Raw genomic sequence first — 22745 nt, 5'->3', positions numbered from 1 at the left:
TGAATGAGAAGTAATGTGTGTAAACGAAAGAGAAACGCCGTGTTTATTAGACAAATCAAACAGTGTGTTGTGTGCGCGGGTTAGTCAGTGTGTGTCGAGTGACATCTGCCGCCGTGTTGGCCGGGAGTTGAAGCGCAGCGGGCTCCGGGAGCCTCAGACTAAGAAGATGAAAGTCGAGGTCACAACCTGGACCGGTGGGACGGGCAGGTACACTCAAAAAAAAAAACCACACACAAAAAGTAGAAAGCAACAATGTAATGACCGCCAAAAACAATGAACATGCTCACAGCGCGCTTTTGTTAGCGGCAGATTCAAACCAGGCTCATTTCAACTGGAAATGTCTGTGTGTGGAAATGAATGTTTATTAATGGACTACCATTTTATAAAATCTTTCTTTATGTTAACAGGGAAGCGTGTTTTTTTTTTTAAGCCTGTTTATGTGCCTCTGCTTGTGCTGCTGTTTTGGTTAGCAATTGAGTTCAGAAGACCTCTGTGTTAACGGGTCAACAACAAGTACACCTACCACTTGTTTTTTTTGTTTTTTTTCGGGAGAGGAAAGGGAGATGTCTAATAACAAGATGTACACAACAATGCAGACGAAATAACAAAGCGATGCAGGAACACAACATGTGAAGACACACAGCTAGTGACACACACACACACACACCTCGTGGTGGCCCGACCAGTCAGCAGACTGGCCATGTGACGGAGGTGGTGCGGTGTGGATTAGGGGTGCGGTAAGCCTATTAGGGCGACAGGAGGGACCACCCGGCCTCTGCAGCCACCATCGACTACAAGCCACGTAGCCACCCCCCAACACACACACACACACACACACAAACCCCAACACACAGTCCTCATGATAGCCAATGAGATGCCCAAAAACATGCAGACTTGAATGTTGTGTGACAAAATTGTGTGTGTGTGTTAGCATGGGGAGGGTCCGCCAGGAGGGGGGTAATCAGCAGCATCTGTTGCCTCTCCTCAGGGTGATTAATTAAATTAATTTTCAAAGCACACACACACACACACAATTATTTACATGCTTTGAACTACAGCACATGTATTATTTAAACTGAGCACACAAGTGCAAGGGAGAGGGGGGGGGGGACAACCAAATAAATAAATTAGGCCTTTTGAGCCTCCCAAGCTACTTAAGAAATGGGGGAAAAATAAGAAATAGGTGAAAACTTTGGAGACTGTGCGCGCACGAGGCACTCGAGTGCAAATTAATCCCAATTTGTGGAGCGCAGCGCAAAAAGGAGAAAACTTTTGGGATTTCATACTTCATACCAGCTTTTGTCACCTTTGCGTGAATAGCGGAGGGCTGAAATAATTGTGTTTTCCACTCCCAGAGGCTCGCTCGGCGCTCACAAGCCACTGGCCTACGTAATGTGCTCCCCCTGGCACGGAGGAGAGGGGATACAATGCAAGGCCCGTGTGTGTGTGTGTGTGTGTGTGCGGAGGTATGGGGATGGCTTGCAGATGGGTGTTTACTTGTTACCAAGTGGGCACCAACAGTGTGCGACCGTGTGATTGGAAAATGGCTTGAATGGAGTCGAAAGCAAGACGCGAAATGGACGGATGGGGGAGAGGGATGGAACGCAGAAGCGGACAGAAAGCGCTCCTTAACGTCGGTCTAATAAATGCCGCGCTTTTGCCAATAAACCAAGCCGCACAACATCACAAAAATTCCGTCAACCCTTATGATGAATTGCGATACAGAATTCAATACGAAAGGAATACTACGACAAGACACCACGAGATTAGTAATACAAAAGTGGTGCTTTGTCGCCATTTGTCTCTCAACCTGCAAGTCATTTCAACGACGTTTGTACGACTCAGGGCGGGCGAGGAGAAGAAAGCGTCTCCTTGTATATTCAACTCTTAAGGTTCAATATATGCTGCGTAAATCCCCATCCGCAAAGTGAAGTTAGATTGCGATCTCTCTTTTTTTTTTTTCTTCTTCCCGGTTGATATGCAGATGCCTGAACATGTCCATCAGCACAATGCCTTCAAATAGAGCCGTCCAATCTTTGTGGCCTCGCAATTTGCCCACCTTTTTTTTGATAATGTGCACCTATTTGAAATGGGGTGAAAGGGAAGGGTAGCGTGCAATTTAGAGATACTGCCGCGCTGCCACTTAAACGGGCCGCCACCTCTCTGACTTGTCGTCCTACAGCTCGCCCTCGCTTGATTATGCGATTGGCCTTGGAAGAGGAACAAATAGGCAAGGGGGGGAAAAAAAGGCAGTGTTTGACACTGCCGTTTTCAATGACAAAATACAATCTTAGCCGCTGCCGATAATTCAACGGGGAGGGATTAGCCTCGCGCAAGGTTGGGCCTCCCCCACCGCCAGATTAAGAAGAAGACGGAGCGTGGGGATCTTGAATTTCATCATCTCCGGCGTTGGGGCACAATGGCGTATTCTTCGCTTTTCTCCTATGTCGTCTGATGAGGGGTTGAGGAGAGCTCGGCTCTCCTGCTGCCATATTCATTCGCGTGTCTCTGGATTCTCAAACGGCACCGGGTACAGATGCTCGACTGTTTATGAATTAGCCAAACGGATAGAAAATAAACATAAGAAATACACAGAACATGTGTATGACTGTATTTTTAGCATGTAAAAGGTAAGTGGACAAAAAAAAAAACAGTCCAAGTGATGAGAATGGCTGCTGAAAGCAGGCCACATTTTAGACTAATTAGGGTAGACTACACCCTGGTGGTCAAATTGTAAATAGCACTCATTTCTGCATCCTTTTAATTGAGTCTTATTAACTGGACAAACTGTAGCAGGGCAAAAAATATTTTTGCTGTCACTACCACAATTATCTTAATAAGGTAGACGTGCTGCTGCTTTGTTTTAACAAAGTATAATTCAGACGTGTGCGATTTTTCTGATCATGTAAAATGTTATTTTATTTTTGGGGGGGGGGGAGTTAAAACGATTTAATGGCATTTCCGTTCAATTCAATGGGAAAAGATGATCTGACATACACGTGACCAAATTCAACGGGCAAAACCTCTTTGGCAGAAGTAGCATGAATGCCTTACACTTTCTTTGGCCATATTAAGTTCTCAAAAAGCAAGTGGGACGAGGGAAATGTGTCTATCGGGTAGCATTCCATCACGATGAAGGTGTGCGACTAATTTTGGCGCTGTCATGAGAGTGATCATTAGTCAGGTATGCAGAGACCAGCCCAAAAGAAGTCACGCCGCCTCTCTTTGCCCTCGCACTCTTACGGGTCTCCCACGCTCTGACCGCAGAACGGCGGCTGACCTGCTTGTCATGTCGGCCTTCTATCAAACACGAGAAGCCCCCCGCCTTAACCCCCCCAAGCACTTTCTTAGCTTGTCTGTTTGATGTGCACAAAGAAAGTGACGGGAGGGGGGGGGGGGGTCAAAGCGCCAGTTCACCTAGCATTCTTCATCTGCCGCTGAAATTCTTGGACACATGTCTGGGTGAGGGCTATAAAAGAATTCGGACGCATTTTTCATACACTCGACACAGTGAGCCCCCGTTCATTTGAAAAAATGACCAACAAATATTCAACAATATTAAATATTTGCTATGATTATAATGATAAATAATTATCCTTCCTAACAAAATAATATTGGCCGTTAAAAAACATGTAGCTGCAAAACAAGTTACATTAGCGTCATTTCATTATGTGTCAAAGCTTTCATCAGGAACTGATATGAAGTACCACTTTGTGACCACACGGTGGCAGAACCTGCATGTCTGTAGCAAACAAGACTTACCTTTCAAACCATCCACATGATTCAAGAATAAACAGGGTAGACATGAAATAAAAATCGACCTCAGCTAATATATATCCATGAAAGATGACTCACGTTCTCAATGACAAACGTCCATTCTTTGTCTTCAAATTCCTCAGCGTGTGGATCCTGCAATTGCACAGTTACATTAGCATTAAACACAAAAAAATACATTTACCCAAAAATACTACAGTTAAAATACAAGAGTGGGTTAAGCCTGTGTTAACAAAAATTGTAATTTATTCATCCCTCGCTGAATTATTGAACACATGTGAGTGCTTGTTTATATTGTCTCATTACTCACAAGCAAATTGCCAAGCAGCAGAGAGTAATGCATGTACTACATTGTGAGTGAGACCCCAAAGTAAACAAAACAAAACAAAATACCTTAAAGAGCGTGACTGTGATTTCAATATTCTCCGGTACGGGCCACACCACGACACCTCGGTAGGGATTTTTGATGCCAGGTTGCCAGCTGTGAGACTGCAAGCCAGGATAAACACAATCAGCATTTGTTTACAGGCGTGGACAAACAAAGAAACATCATTACAGGAAAAACGTGACATGATTGTCCTGAATCTTAAGCAGTCCGTGACAACCAGCTATGTTGGCACGCCCTCTAGCGGACAGAAGCAATATTCAATGGGTTATGTCTGTGTAAAATAGTAAAGTACAAACCTTGGAGGATTTCCGTCGACTCCGACGCGTCCAAACCACCACCAGTTTGTCCGGTTGCCTAAAACACATGATGGGATAGAGTTGAGTGGGGGGGGGGAAAAAATACGAGACACAGTAATTAGCCTCTTTCACACCAGAAATCCAAACATGTGGCGTTCTAAAAAAAATGGAAAAACCTTATTGAAATTTGTATGATTGATGATCATGGGCAAGTTTCAAACACACACACACACACATCGCTCCTTGCATAAATAAATGATGAGAGGCTGCCATTGTGTTGTTTCACCACAGCAAAGTAACATACACTTGCTGATACATGCAGGAATGGCGAAACACTTAATAGTTGCTCCATTATGATTCAGCATCACCATAAAACGAGTATGAAGTAACGTTAAGGCTTGGTGGGGATGTTGTGGCTGCCCAGACCTTCCCGCAAAGCGGAAGGAAGGAGTTCACTTGTAAACGGGTTCATTCCAGGTCAGCGTCACAGTGACAAGACATTGCTCAGTCACCACTTCAATGCCGGGCGTTTTAAAAACACAGGATATTTTAAGGGCATAGAAAAATGGGTGCGCCTGGTATAATAATGACATATTTGCATCATGACAAACAGCTTTTATGAGTTAATTTAAGCTACGGCAAAAAAGCAACGTTCATTTTCCGACTGACAACAAGCAACATTTGTAGTGACAGCCCTTGGAGAAAACCTCCAAAATGGGAATGTGTCACAGGGGGGGTGACGTCAGCCAAGCTGGCAGGAAACGGTCGGTCTGGCAGCGTCGTCGTGGCTACCCGCCACGATGAACGCATGCTGAACACAACAAACGTGTCACAGCCTGACACACGCTGCTCGCTGACAATCAAAACACTGACTCAAATCTCAGATACTGTCATTTAAATTTTAACATTCACTGGCGGTGTTACCACGTTCATTACTGATGTCCGATATTAATCAGATTTGTTTTTTGAAAGAAGTCCTCACTGAAGCAGTCGCTTATATTTGAAAAATAAACAGTGATTTCCTCTGAATTGAATTTTCCATTGCAAGGTTTTGCCTATTTTTTGACCAGCTGGCATTTAAAATAATAAAGACCCAAGGGGTAAGCAGATGGACATCTAAGGGGAGGACATGTTGAGAAGGAAAGTAAGTTGACACCTTTAGAAGCAGCGGGGTCATGGATTCAGGCAACATGACCTGACACATTATTGAGAAGTCAAGAAGTCCTTTTGAGGGCTAGCTCAAAGTAAAGCCTACAATTTCCAAGCCTCAAAGCTTCCCTGAACCTCACAAAATTGTCATCCTCCAACTAATGGATAAATCCCATCTGTGCTGCACTCGCATTGGCAGACATCTGATATGTAACCAGTTTTTATCCTGCAAGGGAACCGATTCCAATCTGAAGGTATCAGATTACAAGGGGAAAAGGAAATTAGGTCACTTTACACCGCCGTGACTCATATCCCAATTGTACCACTTTAGAGGAAAAGAAATAAATAAATCTAAGCCTTATCTCCTGAACCATGCAGATTTTTTATGTCCTGTCAGAATTGATGACATAATAATGAGAAGAATAAACTGAGCGGTTACAACTCCAATACGTACACTTACAATCTAGCATGACACACAAATGGATCTACACATCAACATAAAAGACATAAGACGTTCCTTTTTTTAGTAAACGTATTATTAAAGCAAGAAGCGATCATAAAGCAGCAAAAAGCTGAACTCACATTTTGGGGGGGGGGGGGGGGGGGGCAGTGCGCCACGGGCTTTAAAAGTTGAGCCCGTCCAGCCCTCTCCGCTCAGAAAAGACATGTACATTCCCTTCATTCCATTCCCTGACACATCTGTCCCAGGTCTAGGCGGTGTGCCGGGGCCTGTGTGGATCCCGCCTACGGCCGAGCCGCCTAACAATGCGTGCCTGCGGGCCTCTCTGCAATCGCTATGCTCTCTTTCTGCGCCTCTTCCTGGAAAAGCAGACTTGCGCCCTTTTCCAGGAGACAGCCAACACAGACATAAATGTAGACATTCGATAGGTCATCATGCGACCTTTGAGAATGAACAATATCCAAAGGAATAAAGCGATGCCTGCTAACAAGCTGCTACCGCGCCAACAAGCCTGCACACCAAAGTCTGTCAAGTACGGCCGAGAGAAATGAGTTCTGCATTCCGACACACACACACGCACAATTTTCAAGGGGCTTCAATGACAGCGTTGTGGCTACCACGTGCATACCCGTCACTCACCATTTCTTGGTGCATTCCACCATGAGCTCCTGGTAGGACGCCACAAACTGGAACTTGGAGGCGTGCTTCCCAACACGTTGTAGTCGCTTCCAAACCGAAGCCATGTTGTAGATGTCCCTCTTTCCTTCTTTGAGTTTTGTTTTTCTTCGCTGTTCGCACCACTTCGCGCTAACGTTTACCACGGCCAGGCGGCCAGCAGATACATAGTTAATGTCTTAGTAAAAGACACAGACGAGATAAGACATCCAAGAATGGCGGCGGAAGGAGAAATCCCGATGTCAGGACTCAGGATCTCAGCGGTACAAGTGCGGTGCGACGTGCATTATCTTGCGAAGGAAAACATTCCACAATTTCTAACGGCATGATGAGTAATCCGCTGGGTGTTGATGCTATTGTGACATCCCAGGAGGCTCCTGCAAAGCAGAAGGAAAAGTCACTAAAGTTAAAAATAAAAAAAAGGATTAACACTCATGAAATGGCTCAAAGGAATGTAGTATTTGATATTTTTCCTGTAAAATAAAAAAAAAAAATCAGTGTTATTCATTTTTAAGGGTTATGTTGTTAAAATGAGTTTGTGTTCCTTTCAGTCTGTTTTGGATCATAATTTAACATTCAACCTAGACAATTATTAAATATTTTACAATTAATTATTAACAAATGATGTGACATGTCTTCCTCCCTAACCGCCAGGCTTCGTTTGTCAAACAAATATTTTCCGCATTTTTGACAGAAAGTAACGGCACGTTCCGACTTACGTCCACATTCTGGTTACGTCGCCACAGTAGGAAGAAACAAAACAGTCGTAAACCGAAGACCTGCATATTCATGAAGAAAGTCCCTAACGAAGCAGGTTTTCAATTAAACAGTTGCGTCAGCTTGCAAGATTTAATTTTAAAATCTGTCACGTTTAAAAGCCACCCGTTATAAAAAGACATTTAGTAAGAGCGAATATTATTAGGGACAATGCTGTTGAATCCAGCAAATACTCTGTGTAGATTTTTTTTTTTTGGGTGGTTGATGCTGCTGAATCCAGGGAGTAGACTGCGCCACGGTCCGTTCTCCGCTAACTCTGCGAGGCTAACGTCACTTTCGCAGCCACCGAGCCCGGATGACACTCACCTTGTCGTGATAGCCAACGCCCCGGCTGTCGGCTAGCTTTAACAGAGAGTCCTGGGAAGAATTATCAGCGTAATGGTCGCCTTCGTTACAGTAGCATCAAGCCCCTAGTACTACTACGAACCAGCTAGCCTGTTAGCTAGTAGCCATCATAACAGAGCGCGAATGGAAACCGTTGCTCGGCCGCCTTGACACATTAGCTCCAGCGGAGTCACAAGTGACTCGCAAAAGACATTCATAAGAATTTGTACCCCGAGGTAGTTAATTTAAAGGAATTTAAACCCCCGTGAAAACCGGTAGCGACTCCCACGGCAAAGTAAAGTGGGGATAGTTGGAAGTACTTTGGTCGACCGCTTTCTGCAAAGCTAGACAACCTTTGTACGAATTCATTTAACAAAATAAAATCAAAAGCCACCACATCCGGTCAATTAACGCACACACACAGCTTGTAAATTATCTTACATATATTTCACCTACATATACGTTTTATTCAAACACATATTAACGGCTTTATAATATTTCATCTTGAACGATCGACATTATTGGGGAGTTAAAGATATTATTTTGTAGGGAAATCAATACATTTTCCTGCGCAGCCTATGTTTCGCCACTAAGCTTGATTTCCATCGTCTCTGCCGCCGCCTTGATGGATGACTGAAAGCGAAGAAACGCCTCCGGGAATCTCTCGTTGGTGGCATTTTTCTACCATTTACAGCGTGTTGATGCACTCTGGGACTTGTTGTTTCTCAAGAGGAACGTACTGTATGTTTAAAAAAAAAAAAAAAAAAAAAAAAAAAAGAGGAAAAAGAAGAAAACAAAAAATACCAAAACGTGAACAGGCCACTAGGGAATAATGGAAATTGTGTATTTAAAGCGGGTGGGAGGGCTGTAAAAAAAAAATTCCCATGAATATATTGTGGATGTGTCAGGAAACTATCTGAAATTAACAGGGTTTCATTGTATAGGCGTAGAATGCTGTAGTGATCAATTGGGGGGCTTAAATTGAACCTATACTGACTCTGCTACAAGTAGGAATGAATCCAGCAGACACAGGAAGGTCTCCCTGGGTATTGGGAAATCAAAGCTTTGTGCTAATGCGCCTTTCATTTCCTTCTCTGTTTGCATTAATAAGTGAGCAAGTGCAACAATCGATAGAGCACAGCTCGGCATCTATCCTTGTAAGTGAAGGGCAGACGGCGGAAAGCATGCCAGGAGATGAACTGAATCACAGGAAATGGGGATATCATCATCACCAGCCCAAAAAAAAAAAAAAAAATAAAGACAGATTCAGCTCTGCATGGCTGCGCTCTTACTTGAATGTAATTCCTCCTATTACCAAAGGGTGGCAGCACCACCCCTCGCCGCTCATTTCAGAATTTGTGTTTTTAGAGTTGTTCACATCTGCCTGAATGGCTTATATTTGGTTATTTTGTCATTTGAAAAATAAAGACAATTGTGACAATGAAATTTGTTTTATAACAGTGTGTATTTGCATGAAATTTTTGTAGTTAAAAAATGTCTGAAAAAACTATTGGCCCCCGGGCCCCTTCACTTTATTAAATCTGGCCCTCCTTGCAAAAAGTTTGGACACCCCTGCTATAGTGCATTGAGATACGAATGACCCAACGAACGAATACATTTCGACAGTTTACTGCGTTTTAAATGGACTATTCTTGTAGTTCACATTTTCCCCTCATAATTGTAATTATTGTCAAAACCTTTCTAATAATTTTCACAAACAAACATGGACCAGGTATTTGTATTTAAATGCTCATTAGGGATTGGGTGTTTTGATGTACAATTTTTCTTAGAGGACTGACTTATTTTCCAATTATCATTTTTTAGGGTGGGAAAAGGGTGATTTACCTCTGTGGAAATCAGTGCAAGCTGATGTTTGGAGGGCAGAAGGACTGTTTCAGCAGAAATGAATAAAAATAGATGACGGAAGCTTCCACATGTCTTCATTTTATTGATGTTGCAATAAAAACTCACAGAACAGCATACTGTAAAAACAACAACAGAATACACAATTATCAACATAATCCAAATGATAAAAAGCAGTCACACTTACATTTCATCTTTGACATCAAAACCACAAACATCAGGCACAGATTTGGTCTGCGATGAGTTTGGAACTAGATATGGTATCAGTCGGTTTTGTATCAATGTCGCTAACCGTATTGATCGTCATTTAATTTTGCCCCCCCAAAAAGGAAAAACTCTTTTCTCATGTTTTTTTTTTTTTTTGTCCAATGTCATACAATCGTTGGTCGGTATCACAACATCGTACCATATACCACTTCTCGTTTGTACGAGCACAACCGTCGTTTAGCAATCATATCAGTCTTTACCCTGAGTGCGGTTTTAAAATAATTCTGCACACCACTTTCAAAATGTTCCTGACATCGGGTGGAATTTCACCTTTAAGCTCTAATATCGTGAAATTGATGCTAGTGTACTGTTTGTACGTCAATTATAATATTTAATATTCATTCCTTATTTAACCTCACGCAACAAACCGCTAACACCAGTGTTTTAAAGTCACAAAATGAGAAAAAAGTAAGACAGTGAAAGAATTCCAAGAAAAAAATATCAAAAAATTTTGACAGAGCAGCGATGACTTTGAACGTAAACTTTTCAAGTAATCATGACGGCATACAATGTCATCTCTTAACTAACGCACAAAACTGTCAATTCATTTAAACCATTTTGATTTTTTTTGTGTGATTGTCCTATATGAGCGAGAACATAAATAAGATACTTAATAACAAAAAAGAACCTAACCGCTTATCTTTACACAGCGCAGATGACCAACCTGACCAGCAGGAAGCACACCATCAACATTTTTTTTTTTAAAACGTCATTGATGATTCAAATTGGTAATAACGGAAGACGGTGACAAGTAAAGCTAATCGACACCTAGCGTCTGAGCTTTTTCTTCCTGACAGAATTGTAAAAAAAGATTTGAACTTTTTTTTTTTACAGTGTTAAATACATGAAGTTAGTCAGACATTTGTACAACACAAATTCATTCTTAATTTCCTGAAAATAAAAACGTGTCATTGCATCAAACAAATATATTTGATTCCGAAACACACAAAAAAATCATTCCTAACACAAAAAGCTTTTCAACGCAAACATTCTGTCCTGGAAAATAACGCTAACTTTTCCCATTTCCAACTTTTCCCATTTCCTCTCTTGCTTTGCATTAACATTGCATCTTTGCCGGATTTTGGCATCACAAAAACTTCACAAAAGCAGGCTGGCAAAGTTGACACCCACAAGGACCTTAACCGCCAATATGGCCGACACATTAGCCCTGATAAAATACCAAATGGATGACGGAAGCAGCGGCAACTAAGCCTCCAGTGGTTCCACTAACGCACTGCCATCTTTCAACTAGTGAGCTGAATTGTCTTCCTGGTGTGAACAAAGCACACACACGGACCTTACAACTGAAATCAAGGATATTGAATAAATTGCTAAAACAGCTTCACGGAAAGCTGTCCTTACTTGTACTACTGGTGACATAAAATTCAACTAGTTAACGTCTAGTGCTATCAACACACCGTGTCAACTAGTGCAGTTTGGCCACACTAGCAACACGTAGTCGTCCTACTTGTATGGAAAATTTGTCCTACTAGTGTGCAGAAGTGTTATGCATATGTCATATTTGACAATTTTTTGGAAAACAAGACAACCATCACCAACAATTAGATTGTTTTGAAATTGACATGAGGACGGTAAGTCAAAAAAAAAAAAAATTGTTACTAGGTAAATGATACCAACAAAGGTGCATCAACTATTTTTGCTCCACCAAATTTGACAAAGGCAACTATGTTATTGAAGAGATTATTTTTGTCAACATATGTATGAAAGGATATGAAATGAGAATACTGCAGATTTTCCAGCTTCTGAGGTAGTTTCAGGGACAGGACGGCAGCTGTGAGAAATATGACCGGTGGGAGAAAAAAAAAAAACGAGACACCAGTCGTTGATGTGACATTGCGAAATGCTGCGTCTCCGTGAGAAAGGCACGAAAGCTAGTCTCTGAAATACCAATTTGTTTTACGCTGAACTTCTACGTATGACCCGAGGATTTTCCAGCTTCTGTGGTAGCATCAGAGGCTGGACAGCGGCTACTCGAAAGCTAACAGCGGGTACAGTAAACACCAGACACTTCTCTAATCTAATTTGTGGTATGAAATTATATGAAAGGCACAGATCGATAAATGATCAAATCCATCTCTGATAAAAGACTTTCGGACTCTGAAGACACTGTTCAGAACCCACGCCTATCTTCTCATGTCTGTTCTTATATAATACAGCATTTTGGATGCCCCCCTTGTGGAGAGCGGACAGTGTTAAAGCGTTTATAAATAGTTACAACCGTATAAATATGTGCGCCAAAGACAAACACATTTTTGGTTCAAGCTCTTTGTACACCAAATCGAGAAGATCAAATTAATAAATAACAGCGCCACTTTACAATAAGGGGACTCTCAAATGAGGTTTCAACTAATAATGATTCGAAACAATATGGTACATCGATAAACGCCATGTGGTAAAATTTAGATACGCCTGATATTAAAAACTAAAAAAAATAAATAACCACAAGTACCCTTACTGTAAAATGGCAGCCAAAAATACTCTGGTGCTCCCAAATGGAGCAAACCTTTCCAGGCTGAACTTCCAAATGAGCACAGCGACAAACTCCAAATAATGGTGGGCACTTTCTACTGGCAGTTGAGGTCTGACTGGTTGAGCCAGGACCAGATTTGGATCATCTCCTGCGGAGTGCGCGGGTGGACTAGCATCAAGCCCTTGTAGGCGCATGGGATGTTGCGGTACTTCTCCTCGATGTTGAAGGTTCTGAAGCCCTTGTGTTTCTCAGGGGCCAGCCCCAACTTCATCAGGCATATGCCCGTGTAGACGTCATCGATGGGGTAGAGCGCCACCTGGTGGGAGGCGGCATGCAGGCGGGCAGCCACGCTAGCCGAGTACAGGTAGCCGCCGCCGCCGGCGTAAGGCGGATACGAGCCGATGTACATGCTTTCCGGGATGAAGTACTTCAACTTATTGTCCCGGTGCGGCCCGGCGTTGGTGATGACATCCCCCACGAAGAGGTCTGCGGCTTTGGAAGCAGACAGCCCTCCCAGGAAGCTCAGGATGGCGTAGGTGTTGACAAAGACGTCGTCGTCCCCCTTGAAGACGAAGCTGGCACCTGGGCAACGTGTCTGGATCCAGTCCAGAAAGAGGACTTCCTTGATAGTCAGGTTGAAGAAGGAGTCCCGGAAGTCCCACTGAATGATGTCCCGATGTTGGTCGCTCTCGTAGCTCAGCATCGGCGACAGGTCCGGGTGGTGGTCTCTGGCCATGGTCTGGCCCAGGAGGAAGATAGTCACCACGGTGCGGTTGGCGAGCACACCCGCCCTGCCCCAAGACTGGCGTATGGCCTGACGCCTGTCGAAATGCGGCGCCAGGGACTTGACGGCTAGCAGCAGGAAGGGCTGCTCCTGGCAGATGTCCGGCTGGTCCATCAAGACCGGGTAATAGCGGCAGTGCATGTACAGCAGGAAGTCCTTGAATCGCAAAGGTAGGGAGTTGTAGTCTTTCACGCGAGTGGTCACCCTGGTGTCGGGTTGACAGGAGTTGAAAGACACGTGGGTTTCATTGAGCCAATCGGGCAAGTCGGCGGTTCTGTGATTGGCCAGGATGGGGTTGTGTCGGAAGTCCAGAACCTGCTGCTGAACGTTCCAGTAACCCGAGCTCTGCGTCATCTTTTTCCAGAAGGGCTTGGAGGGGATAAGCACCTTGTCCTGGAAGCCCTTGTCCCGCCCGCCGTGTCGGAAGATCACGATGAAGATGAAGACGTTGACCGTCATGACAGTCAACAGAACCTTCAGTTTCATCCGCAGCAGCGCCATGACGCCTTCGCGCACCTGAACACACAAATATTTCACATTTGGGAACAAGACCCCAAAACGGTTTCCTGTGTCTTTTCAGCCATGTCTTCTTTAGACTGTTGGGCTTTTACTCATGCTTGTCAGACCTACCAAATTGTGCCATAAAAAATAAAATGTATCTTACTTTGAGAGGCATTTTTGAGTCAAGCACAACACACCTGCTTTTATCTCGGCCAACCGCCCAACTGATTGTGTTTACTGTTTGAACAAAGTCTGATCAAATTCCACCGCAAATCAATAAATAACCAGAAGATGTCAACGCCGGTCGATGCATTGCCATGTCCTGTGACAATGTCTTGTCAAGACAAACGCGCACAAGATCTGCGCGCTCTTAATTGCCGGCCAAACTAAACACAGTAAAACAATTGAAAAGCCTTGAAAAATTCACTCGCCGCGGTTATTGAGTAACCAGCACATCCCATCCAAGAGAATCTGTGTGGTTCAAATTCTGGCACTGGTCAAGAAAGACGACTTTAGCTTCTTTCAAACTGTCTGAGTCGGTATTTTTTTTAGGGGTAAAAGTGATGTGTGCCCTAATTGGTAAATAAAGTGAAATTAATCGTAATATTTGTTTTAATTAATTTATGAATTTTAATTCATTTATTTGATTAATTAATTAATTTTTTTGAGATAACAATTAGAAAATGAATAGCCTCCATGCCATTCACATTAGCTTTCAAGTTTGTACACGTAATTAATGCGCAGTTTGGAAAAGAGGAAACTCCACCCGATTGATCAAAGTGGATGACAGGTCGCTTCTTCTCCTAGCAACAAGTCGGCACGCTGTCGAGTCCTTGTTTACCTTCCTGTACCCGCCCCCGTCGTTTTACGTGTAAACACAGCACAGCGGAAACTCAAAACATCAGAGTCAAGCTGCGGTTAACAAGTGCAACTTGTAAATTACAATTTACACTCTCCCAAGAGCCCACCTCCTCAGTTTATCCCCGAAACGCTGCCTGAATTGTAAAATAGAACTATTTCCATACATATTTTATAATTATGGGATAATCAGTGTAACTGCCGAAGTCGGCACGCAGTGTTACTTGGTGCGCAAATAACGTTTTTGTGTGAATTTATTTTTGTTTCTTGTTATTTGTATATATAGTTTGTAGCAGTATCTTGTTAATATTAAATTGTAATCGAAACCGAAAGTAAATCCAACTTCGGGGGTGACGTGATGCAACAGCGCAATAGTTAACGGCCGACCTAGGACGCATCATCGTGAAGTTAATAAAACTGTTTAAGTAAACTACCCGGTTGTTCACCGGCAGGCCATAGTGGTATATATGGTTTACTTTTGTATTTGATGTGTATGTTTTGTAAATCTAAGTTTATATATGCGTTTGTCTCACCAGTTCTACGTTCTATCAAACGAATTAAACATCTATATCAAAGAATTCTTGTCTCTTGGTGAACAATCTGGCATAATCAGTATTCTGTACTAGCTGCCAAATTAAAATCAACTTCAGCGAGACTTCGGTTTCTCAATTCTCTCAATCCATGACATCACTTCCTTTTCTCATTTCCCTCAGGAAACAACACGACTCGTCTTAGCCGTTTCAAACACGAGTCGTCCTTGTTTTTGGCTGACTGCGGATGAGTTTTGAAGCGCTCACCTGGCGTAGTGCATGGCTAGCTATGCTAACGCCAACACAAAATGTGTCTGTTTCGTTACAGAGCAACTCGTCCTCCCTGCGGGATAATTACCTTCCAGTTCTGAGTACAAGCAAGACGACTCCTGGGTTTTGAGAGAACAAGGAGCTGGGAGGCGGTCCGAAAATGACGGCACGACAACATGTTGACAAGAGCGGAGCTTCCCGACGCTCATTTAAACTCCAGCAGTGGCACCTTACCTGGCAGTGGCTGTATAATTGCACTTAGGCTTCACAACATGGTGCACAAGTTTGTTATTAATCCTGTCAGCCATTTTGAGTTGTCTTAATTTTTCAATACAACTGGAGGAACTGTTGGGAGTTTGCAGCTGTGGTTGTTTTTCAAAATGCTCTACAAATCAAATTCAAGTCATTCATTTAACGTTAAACTTTTGGAACTGTTGAAGTGGCTTCATTTCCACCACGACGCATTTCCTCTAAAAACCGCGTGCAGTGTTGTGCAACTTGCCTCTTGTTACCTACTCGGCCATTTACAAATCGCTAGGCTTCCCGTTTTGTGTTTTTAAAGCAGAAGTTGTCGAAAACAGACGTGGCGGTAAAACTTTTGCCTTAGATTGGTATTCTTTTAATTCATATGGTATTCCAATATTGAGACCAGACCCAGGAAAGGTATGGCACATTTAAATACATTTCAAATAAAGCTCGACCAATGGACGCATTGTGTTGGTCTTACCTGTGCTGCTGAGCGGGCACTCGTCTGGTTACAACGTCGTCCGTTGGCTCGCCCGCTTACCCCATTCTTGGTTCCGCCCTGTTGGGGACATAACGGAAATGGGAGATTGCTAAGTGTTCATGAAGCTATAAAAAAAAAAAAAAAAAAACACCAGTCAACCCACAGGATAGAGGCAGGAAGTGGTTAAGCCGAAAGTCTCAATTGAGTTTTAGCGTTGATATGATTACCGTAATTTTCGGGCTATAAGTCGTGTGTTTTTTCATAGTTTGGGGTCGGGGGGGGCGACTTTTATTTTATGGCTAATGCGAGCTATATTCCGGAGCGACTTTTAGTCCGAAAAATACGGTACAATGATTCAAAGCAATTATCACATACGCACACATGACTAGCAATGAACTGATTTTAAATAGGACTAAGGCACTAAGAGGATGCTCCAGTCTGCAGCCTAGCGGCGCCATAAATAGACAAGTGGCGCTGGAGCACCAAATATCTACACTCCACGACACTATTCACACTTTTGATGTCTCGCACACACACACAAAACACAAACAGGCACACAAGTAGGCTTGACCAATCAAAGCAGGTTGCAAAAAAAAAAAAAAAAAAAACACAGAAGGAAACTTTTGTGGTTAGTTACACATGCAACAAAGGTTTACGGGCCAATTTGATCTTTGCAGCCCGGCTTGTACTCTGTCCTGTGTGATGTATTGCCGCTTGGCGTGAGTTTTAATGTGCGGGGATCATTCAATAGAAACTTCAATCTTCAGGCACTCGACTAAAACTAGCGCCAGAACGTTGCGTCAGCTGCCGACATGTCTACCCGGCACGCTTTTAAATAGAACGGAATTTCTCATTATCATTAAATACTTGTGGGCTTGACTCCGCTTGGCAGAGGTCATCTCTATGTATGGTGCGAGGCACTGGATGGAATCTAAAGGAGAAGATGCACCCGCACGCACACTTTTGGATCACACCAAACATTCACGGTTTGATCCTGAAACGCGACTCATATTTGTGGTCGTATCGCGTCTTGGTTGAGTTGTGTGTGCTATTACCAGTGAACAAATTAAAATATTCTAATATTTGCATAATTTCTTCTAATATTCCTGTATTTTTAACAGGTTTATATTTTTATTCAGTATTTGTTTTCTAATAATTTTGTATTTTTTCCAACATTTGTTTTAAGATTTTTTTTATTATTTGTGTACCCAGATTATCTATGCATTTTTCATTATTGTTTTGGTTTTTTTTTTCAAATAATGTATTTTTAATCTATTTTATTCTATTTCTTGAGAATATTTAGATTTGAGTGAAATTTTTTCGTAGTTAGTATCTTGCGTAATTTTCACGTTTTTGTTTTTTTAAATATGCGTGCATTTTTTTGTCTTTTGGTTTCTCCACCCAGTATTTTTACGGTTATATTTATTTTTTTGTCTAAGGTGTAATATTTGTATATTGCCACTTTTTTTCTTGGCCTAATGTTTTTCATCCTGAGATTATCATTGCACTTTACTTCTATAAGAGTGAACAAATAACTATTAAGGAACCAGTCTGACGGGTTCCTGAGCAAATAGTTCAATATCCGGCCGCCGCCGTCTTTTTCTAGACTCGGCAGCAGTTAAACAAGCCACTTCCTCGGGGAGCGGCAACAGGAAGGATGGCGGAAAACCAGAGAACAAGTGGAAATTCCAGATGAGATCAATCTAGTTTTATCTGCAGATCTATGAGGACTTTGACAGGAAGTGCTGGCAGGATACGAACGCTAGTCCACTTTGTCAATTTGCTGGGCGGGACTCCATTTGAGTCTTGTGTACTCTCGCGTGATTGGTTGGTAAGGGGGCTAAAAATACACACTTCTACTTCATTATTCCTCGTATATGACAAACTCCCGGTGCAGTGACGATATGTTTTGCATAGTTTGGATGTATTTTGAGAACATCCAAAGTTGAGTTTGTGACTGACGCTTGTTTCATGTTCATATGTCCACTTTGCTTCTGTAAAAACGGAATTTCCGTCTCGCAGGGAAGACTTGTGGCGGTTGTTTCGTTTAAGAACGCTTCCAAAGTCTCCATCTGTTGCCGTTTGGAGTTGGAGCGTCATCCACTGTCGATACTTGAGGCTAAATACAGACCACAGGAGTCATATCCTGTTTTCCAAGAAACAGAAGACTGACTGAGCTTTCCTTGCCATTCATGGGGGAAAAATAAAAAATAAAAAATTCTATCCATCCTAGGGAAAGTTTTAATACACCTCTTGGAACTAATTCCATTTTGCTGCTAATGACAAATCCGTCATTAAGTTAATCGCGTTACAAGCTGCACTTTTGTGACGTGCAACCTGAGTGGCGGCCCAGCTGAACTACTGTGTGAAAAACTTTACACAAATCTATTTGCTTTTCAATCCAGGGACAAAAGAGAAGTAGGGCGGCCATTTCAGAGCGCTTTCCTTTTTATTGCATTAGAGAATTGGGATGCACTTAGATTGCCAGGAGTCAACTGTTATGTCAGCATAACAGCAGCTAATGCACATTGGTAATGCTATCACCTGCTTGTTGTCCGCCTTGTTTTGGGAGGGACCATGTAGGAAGGAATTGTTACATAACAAAAGTTGATCGCAAGAATGGGCATGAAAGGTTTGCCAAAGCTACTTTAAATTTCTTAATATTCTCTTTTTGGTGGGTCAGGCTTTGTGCGCCAAGTTTGTCAGGAAGTAGAATGGGTGTATGTCGTGAATATTTTTTAACTAAAGCTACCTTTATATTTTTATTCGGTTAAAAGTTAATTGCCAGTGGGCCTGTTTGTTAAAAGTTATTGGAAAAGGACCTTGCAAAAATAAAAAAATAAATCACATGAAACAGCAATGTTTAGGCTGGGGGTGAAAAAAAGATTTGCAATTATTATTCAGAATCATTCATCTGTATTAGATTTTTGAGTTTTATTCCATTGTGTAAATATCATCATCGTGTGGATTAAAAAAAAAAAAAAAAAAAAAAAAAAAAAAAGAGTGCAGGTTTTGGTGTCATACGGAATAATTTATAGTACAGTCGCGTTGGGACGTCACTATAATTACCAGCACCTCATGGGAGTCTCCATCACAGTGACCTCAACATACAAGCGAGGCTACCCAAGACATTCACATCAGACGAACAACTAACATGACATAAGCGAAGATCTATTGGAACCTAAATGACGCGACCTGATAAAGATTTATGAGTGGTTGTTGGTCATCTGCGACTTCCTGCAAGTGGGCTTAATTCTGAGTGAGTGGAGCCACGCTGATGAATACTTGATGAAGCCACATGCATTAGGTGAGCGGGGCAAGGGCGGGGCGTCCTTTAAGCTACTAAAGAAGATGGACGTCGATGTAATGAGCAACATGTCCTTGAGTGGGTGAGCCTCCGGACATATATGCGATCCCTTGAGATACAAGTTGAATTTGTTCAATGGCAGCGCTTGTAACTCAAAACTGTGATGTGCCATGCTAGATGTAAACATCAACAGACATCAAAATTGAGTTAATTCGTCTATTTAGCAAAGTAGTCGCGATTGTTTTAGTACTTCCGGGTCTGATATTTCCATTTGCGTCAAGAGAGCATGTTGAATCTGTTCATTTGACTTTTTTTTAGGGTGATCACGATGGGAGAGGACGTTGAAGAAGTTGCATGACTGATAGTTTGTCTTTTTCTACATTCCATCTCCAAATGTGGCCTTGCTAACCAATTAATGCGAGTGCGTCATTGTGCTCATGTGATAAAAAAAAAAACGTTACGATGGAGTCATATGAGGCAAAAGGCTGCAGTAGGAAGGCTAAAAATAGTCGCTGGTAATCAAAAAAGACAACACAAGTGAAGTGTGTCAGTCAACAAGTCATGATATCCGCATATGTTGCATTTCTCACACTACATTACACCATCCATTGCGTAACACAGGTAATGTCAATGAGGAAGGAAATACAGTTGATATGGCACAAAAGATATTCTCTCTCTCTCTCTCTCTCTCTCTCACACAGACACAAAATTCAACTTCTGTTCTGACGAAGTGATTCCATCTCGACTTTTTGTGAGCAAATGTCATTTTGGGGAACTCATGTCATGCTGTACAATTATTAATTTGTCCAGTTGTATTGACAATATATTATCATGATAATTATTGATCCTTTGTCTAGTTTGTCAAAATAAGCATTCATTGAAGAATATAGTCACGAAACAAGTTTTGTCATTTTTCGACTTTGGTTAATTTATACTATCGGCCAGTGATCTTCAGTGAAAGTTTTTTTTTTCATGTATCGACGGGAATTACTGTTACGATATTGTAACATTATGCATTAGGTAACGCTGTTTCACCCACCATGAAGTAGTCTTGGAGGGATTTTCCAGGACGCTCACCTTTTCATTAAAAAGTACATTAGAACCGCCTCCCCCCCTTTTTTAATACTTGACTGATTTTACTTACTTTTGCCGACCGTTTGCGTGGAACTATAAGTGCGTCAAAGGGATTATCGTTGACGGTGAGAAACTGTTAATTACCTAGTCCAGGAGGTTAGCTTACTTGCGGGCACCGCCTCACGCGTTGTTGCTTTTCCCCGGTGCCCGACACAAACTCCTCGGCGTCGGGGGACTTCAATGATCGTTCGCTGGCTTTCGGGATCCTCGTCAGAAAAAGAAGCAAAAAAATCACGATAAAACCCGGATAGGGAAAGAGCCGTGCAAGTTGAATAAGTCCGCGGCGGTGTAGCGACTGTTGCTTGCTTGCTTCATCAGACCTTCTGACTCTACTTCAGCTCCATGGATTTTAGAACCGTGACGCGAATGGGCGTGATAGGGGGCGGGGCCTGGTTGACTCATGGAAATGCCATAAATGACTTTCTGTGACAAGTCTTCTAGATGCGTTGCGGATATCCGTAATTCAGTTTGCCTGGGCAAAAAGAACTTTTCAAATATTCCTAATTACTTTCGATTTATCCACAATTAGCATTTCAGGTATTTTCAACGCAGTGACTTGCGGTGAGGTTAATGACTGGTGAGGCATTAATTCCTCTGATGTTAGATATAAAACATATGAATCCGATATGAAAGCGTAGATTTTGGTCTTCATTGAAATTGAATTTGTTTTTAAAGCTTTTAATTGTGTTTGAATCAATTCTACAATGTGACAGCAAGAAAAGGCTGTATAATATGGTCAACTTTTTTTTTTCTCATCTCAAATTCAGAAGTATTTGTATTTCATTAGTCAAACTGACCTTTTAAATGCGAAGAAAGCTTGCCATACGTTTTAGCCGCCCCGTCACCGTGCACGTCATGACTCTGCTTGGGGTCACACCTGAGGTTTTATTTATGCAACAGCCCTACAGACTGTTTTGACAACATCTGAATGTAGTGTTAGGTGCAATATGTTTGGTGAATGGGTAGGTAGGTAAGTGTATGTACATTAGGTATGTGGTTACTATGCAATGTAGATACAGTAGTTTGCTGGGTATAGGGTGGCACTTCTGCAAAGATTTAAAAAAAATGTTGGATGTCTTTATATCTTTCTCTGGCCTCCATTACTTATATTAAAGCCAATTGAGTCAAGTTTATTAATATTCAAGAAGCACAAATCCCCATTTCATTGTCTGAAAAGCCTTTTGGTCTCCCAAGCCAGAACATTGTATTGCCATAGACATCAGCCACAGGGAACTGCAGAAATATTGGAGCCTTCAAGTTTACAGTCAGTCTCCCATAAATTTGTTCCCAAGGGGAAATTGAGGGCCGATGTGGAAAAATTGAGACAAATATGTTGCGTTTTGTCACTTCTTCCTGTTTATCCTCGATGTTACAACAATTCTTAATTGGAGGAGAATATGTGGCAGACCAGAACTAAATACCGCAGCAAAGGGCTAAACTAACATGAGCATGTTTTGCTCATTTTCATGCATTTAGGAGAAGAAAAGGGACAAACGTAGCGACCTGGAGACTGCGACACAGACTTGTGAAAAACCCTCATGCGGGTCACCGTCGTGGTCAAGTTCCAATGCGATCAAGTGTGACAAATTGTAAAAAACGGTTTAAGCATTCCGGATTTTACGGTCACAACAGCAGCCTGGGAAAGCGGTCAAATGACAACTGCAAACAATAAAACACGTCTAGTCGATTAAGTGGAATGACTTATTCTCAACTCTCTCCATTCAAGTTAATTTGGTGGGCAGGTTGGTAGGTAGTTGTTGGTTTTTTTTGGACAGTGACAGCATCAAACAAAAAAATCCTTGACGTGTTTGTAAGACAGTCCAAAAATAGCAGCTCTCCCCTCATCAGTCTGCAGCACATCCAGCTTGAATGCCAAAAACTTCTTTGGGTGATTTGTGCATGGAACTTCCTCCTTGCGTGGCCTGGACCCTGGCAGCGACGTCTGCAGGTCCTGTGACTCCTCGCTTCTCCCACAACAATCCACGCGCTCTCTGAAATAGCACCATTGGTTCATTACAACAAAGTAACAACAGTGGTCTCTAGTTGTTTTGCTTTGATTATTGCTTCATTCCTTTTCACTATTGTCTCTTGTTGCGGCTAATGATAGGCCATTAGCTTTACCACCAATGAGGGCTAATAATTAGCCATTAGCTTTGAACTGAGGTGACCT

General features: G+C 42.3%; 2 protein-coding genes across 7 annotated transcripts in view; both read right to left on the bottom strand.

The window, feature by feature from the left end:
* ehbp1 (EH domain binding protein 1) overlaps window positions 1-8185 on the bottom strand; it is a 63683-nt gene extending 55498 nt beyond the window's left edge. For all 4 annotated transcript variants that reach the window (XM_037271193.1, XM_037271197.1, XM_037271198.1 and 1 more), the window contains exons 1-5: window positions 7826-8185; window positions 6707-7119; window positions 4459-4516; window positions 4168-4263; window positions 3856-3909 (exon numbers count right to left, since the gene is read on the bottom strand). In XM_037271193.1, the coding sequence (XP_037127088.1) occupies window positions 3856-3909; window positions 4168-4263; window positions 4459-4516; window positions 6707-6810 (312 nt within the window). In that variant the 5' untranslated portion in view covers window positions 6811-7119; window positions 7826-8185. The remainder of the gene's footprint in view (window positions 1-3855; window positions 3910-4167; window positions 4264-4458; window positions 4517-6706; window positions 7120-7825) is intronic.
* Window positions 8186-10665: 2480 nt separating this feature from the next.
* b3gnt2b (UDP-GlcNAc:betaGal beta-1,3-N-acetylglucosaminyltransferase 2b) lies at window positions 10666-20979 on the bottom strand. 3 transcript variants are annotated; one of them, XR_005100372.1, is made up of 4 exons: window positions 20660-20930; window positions 16135-16212; window positions 11271-13764; window positions 10666-11238 (listed from the first exon to the last, which is right to left on the bottom strand). XR_005100372.1 is itself a non-coding variant. In XM_037271412.1 (4 exons), the coding sequence occupies exon 4, from the start codon at window positions 13747-13749 to the stop codon at window positions 12559-12561; it is 1191 nt and encodes a 396-aa protein (XP_037127307.1). In that variant the 5' UTR covers window positions 13750-13764; window positions 16135-16212; window positions 20660-20781; window positions 20896-20979; the 3' UTR covers window positions 10666-12558. The 3 variants fall into 3 exon arrangements, 2 of the variants coding, with proteins under 2 accessions (XP_037127307.1, XP_037127306.1); XM_037271412.1 differs by having other exon boundaries at window positions 10666-13764; window positions 20660-20781; window positions 20896-20979; XM_037271411.1 differs by having other exon boundaries at window positions 10666-13764.
* Between the last annotated feature and the right edge of the window lie 1766 nt (window positions 20980-22745).

This window comes from Syngnathus acus, chromosome 15 (genome assembly GCF_901709675.1).
Source record: "Syngnathus acus chromosome 15, fSynAcu1.2, whole genome shotgun sequence".
Taxonomy (NCBI): Eukaryota; Metazoa; Chordata; class Actinopteri; order Syngnathiformes; family Syngnathidae; genus Syngnathus; species Syngnathus acus.
This window is presented reverse-complemented; position numbering and strand designations above follow the sequence as displayed.

Bases quoted from the DNA above. Each gene is read 5' to 3' on its own strand.
- b3gnt2b (XM_037271412.1), bottom strand. From the start codon at position 13,749: ATGGCGCTGCTGCGGATGAAACTGAAGGTTCTGTTGACTGTCATGACG.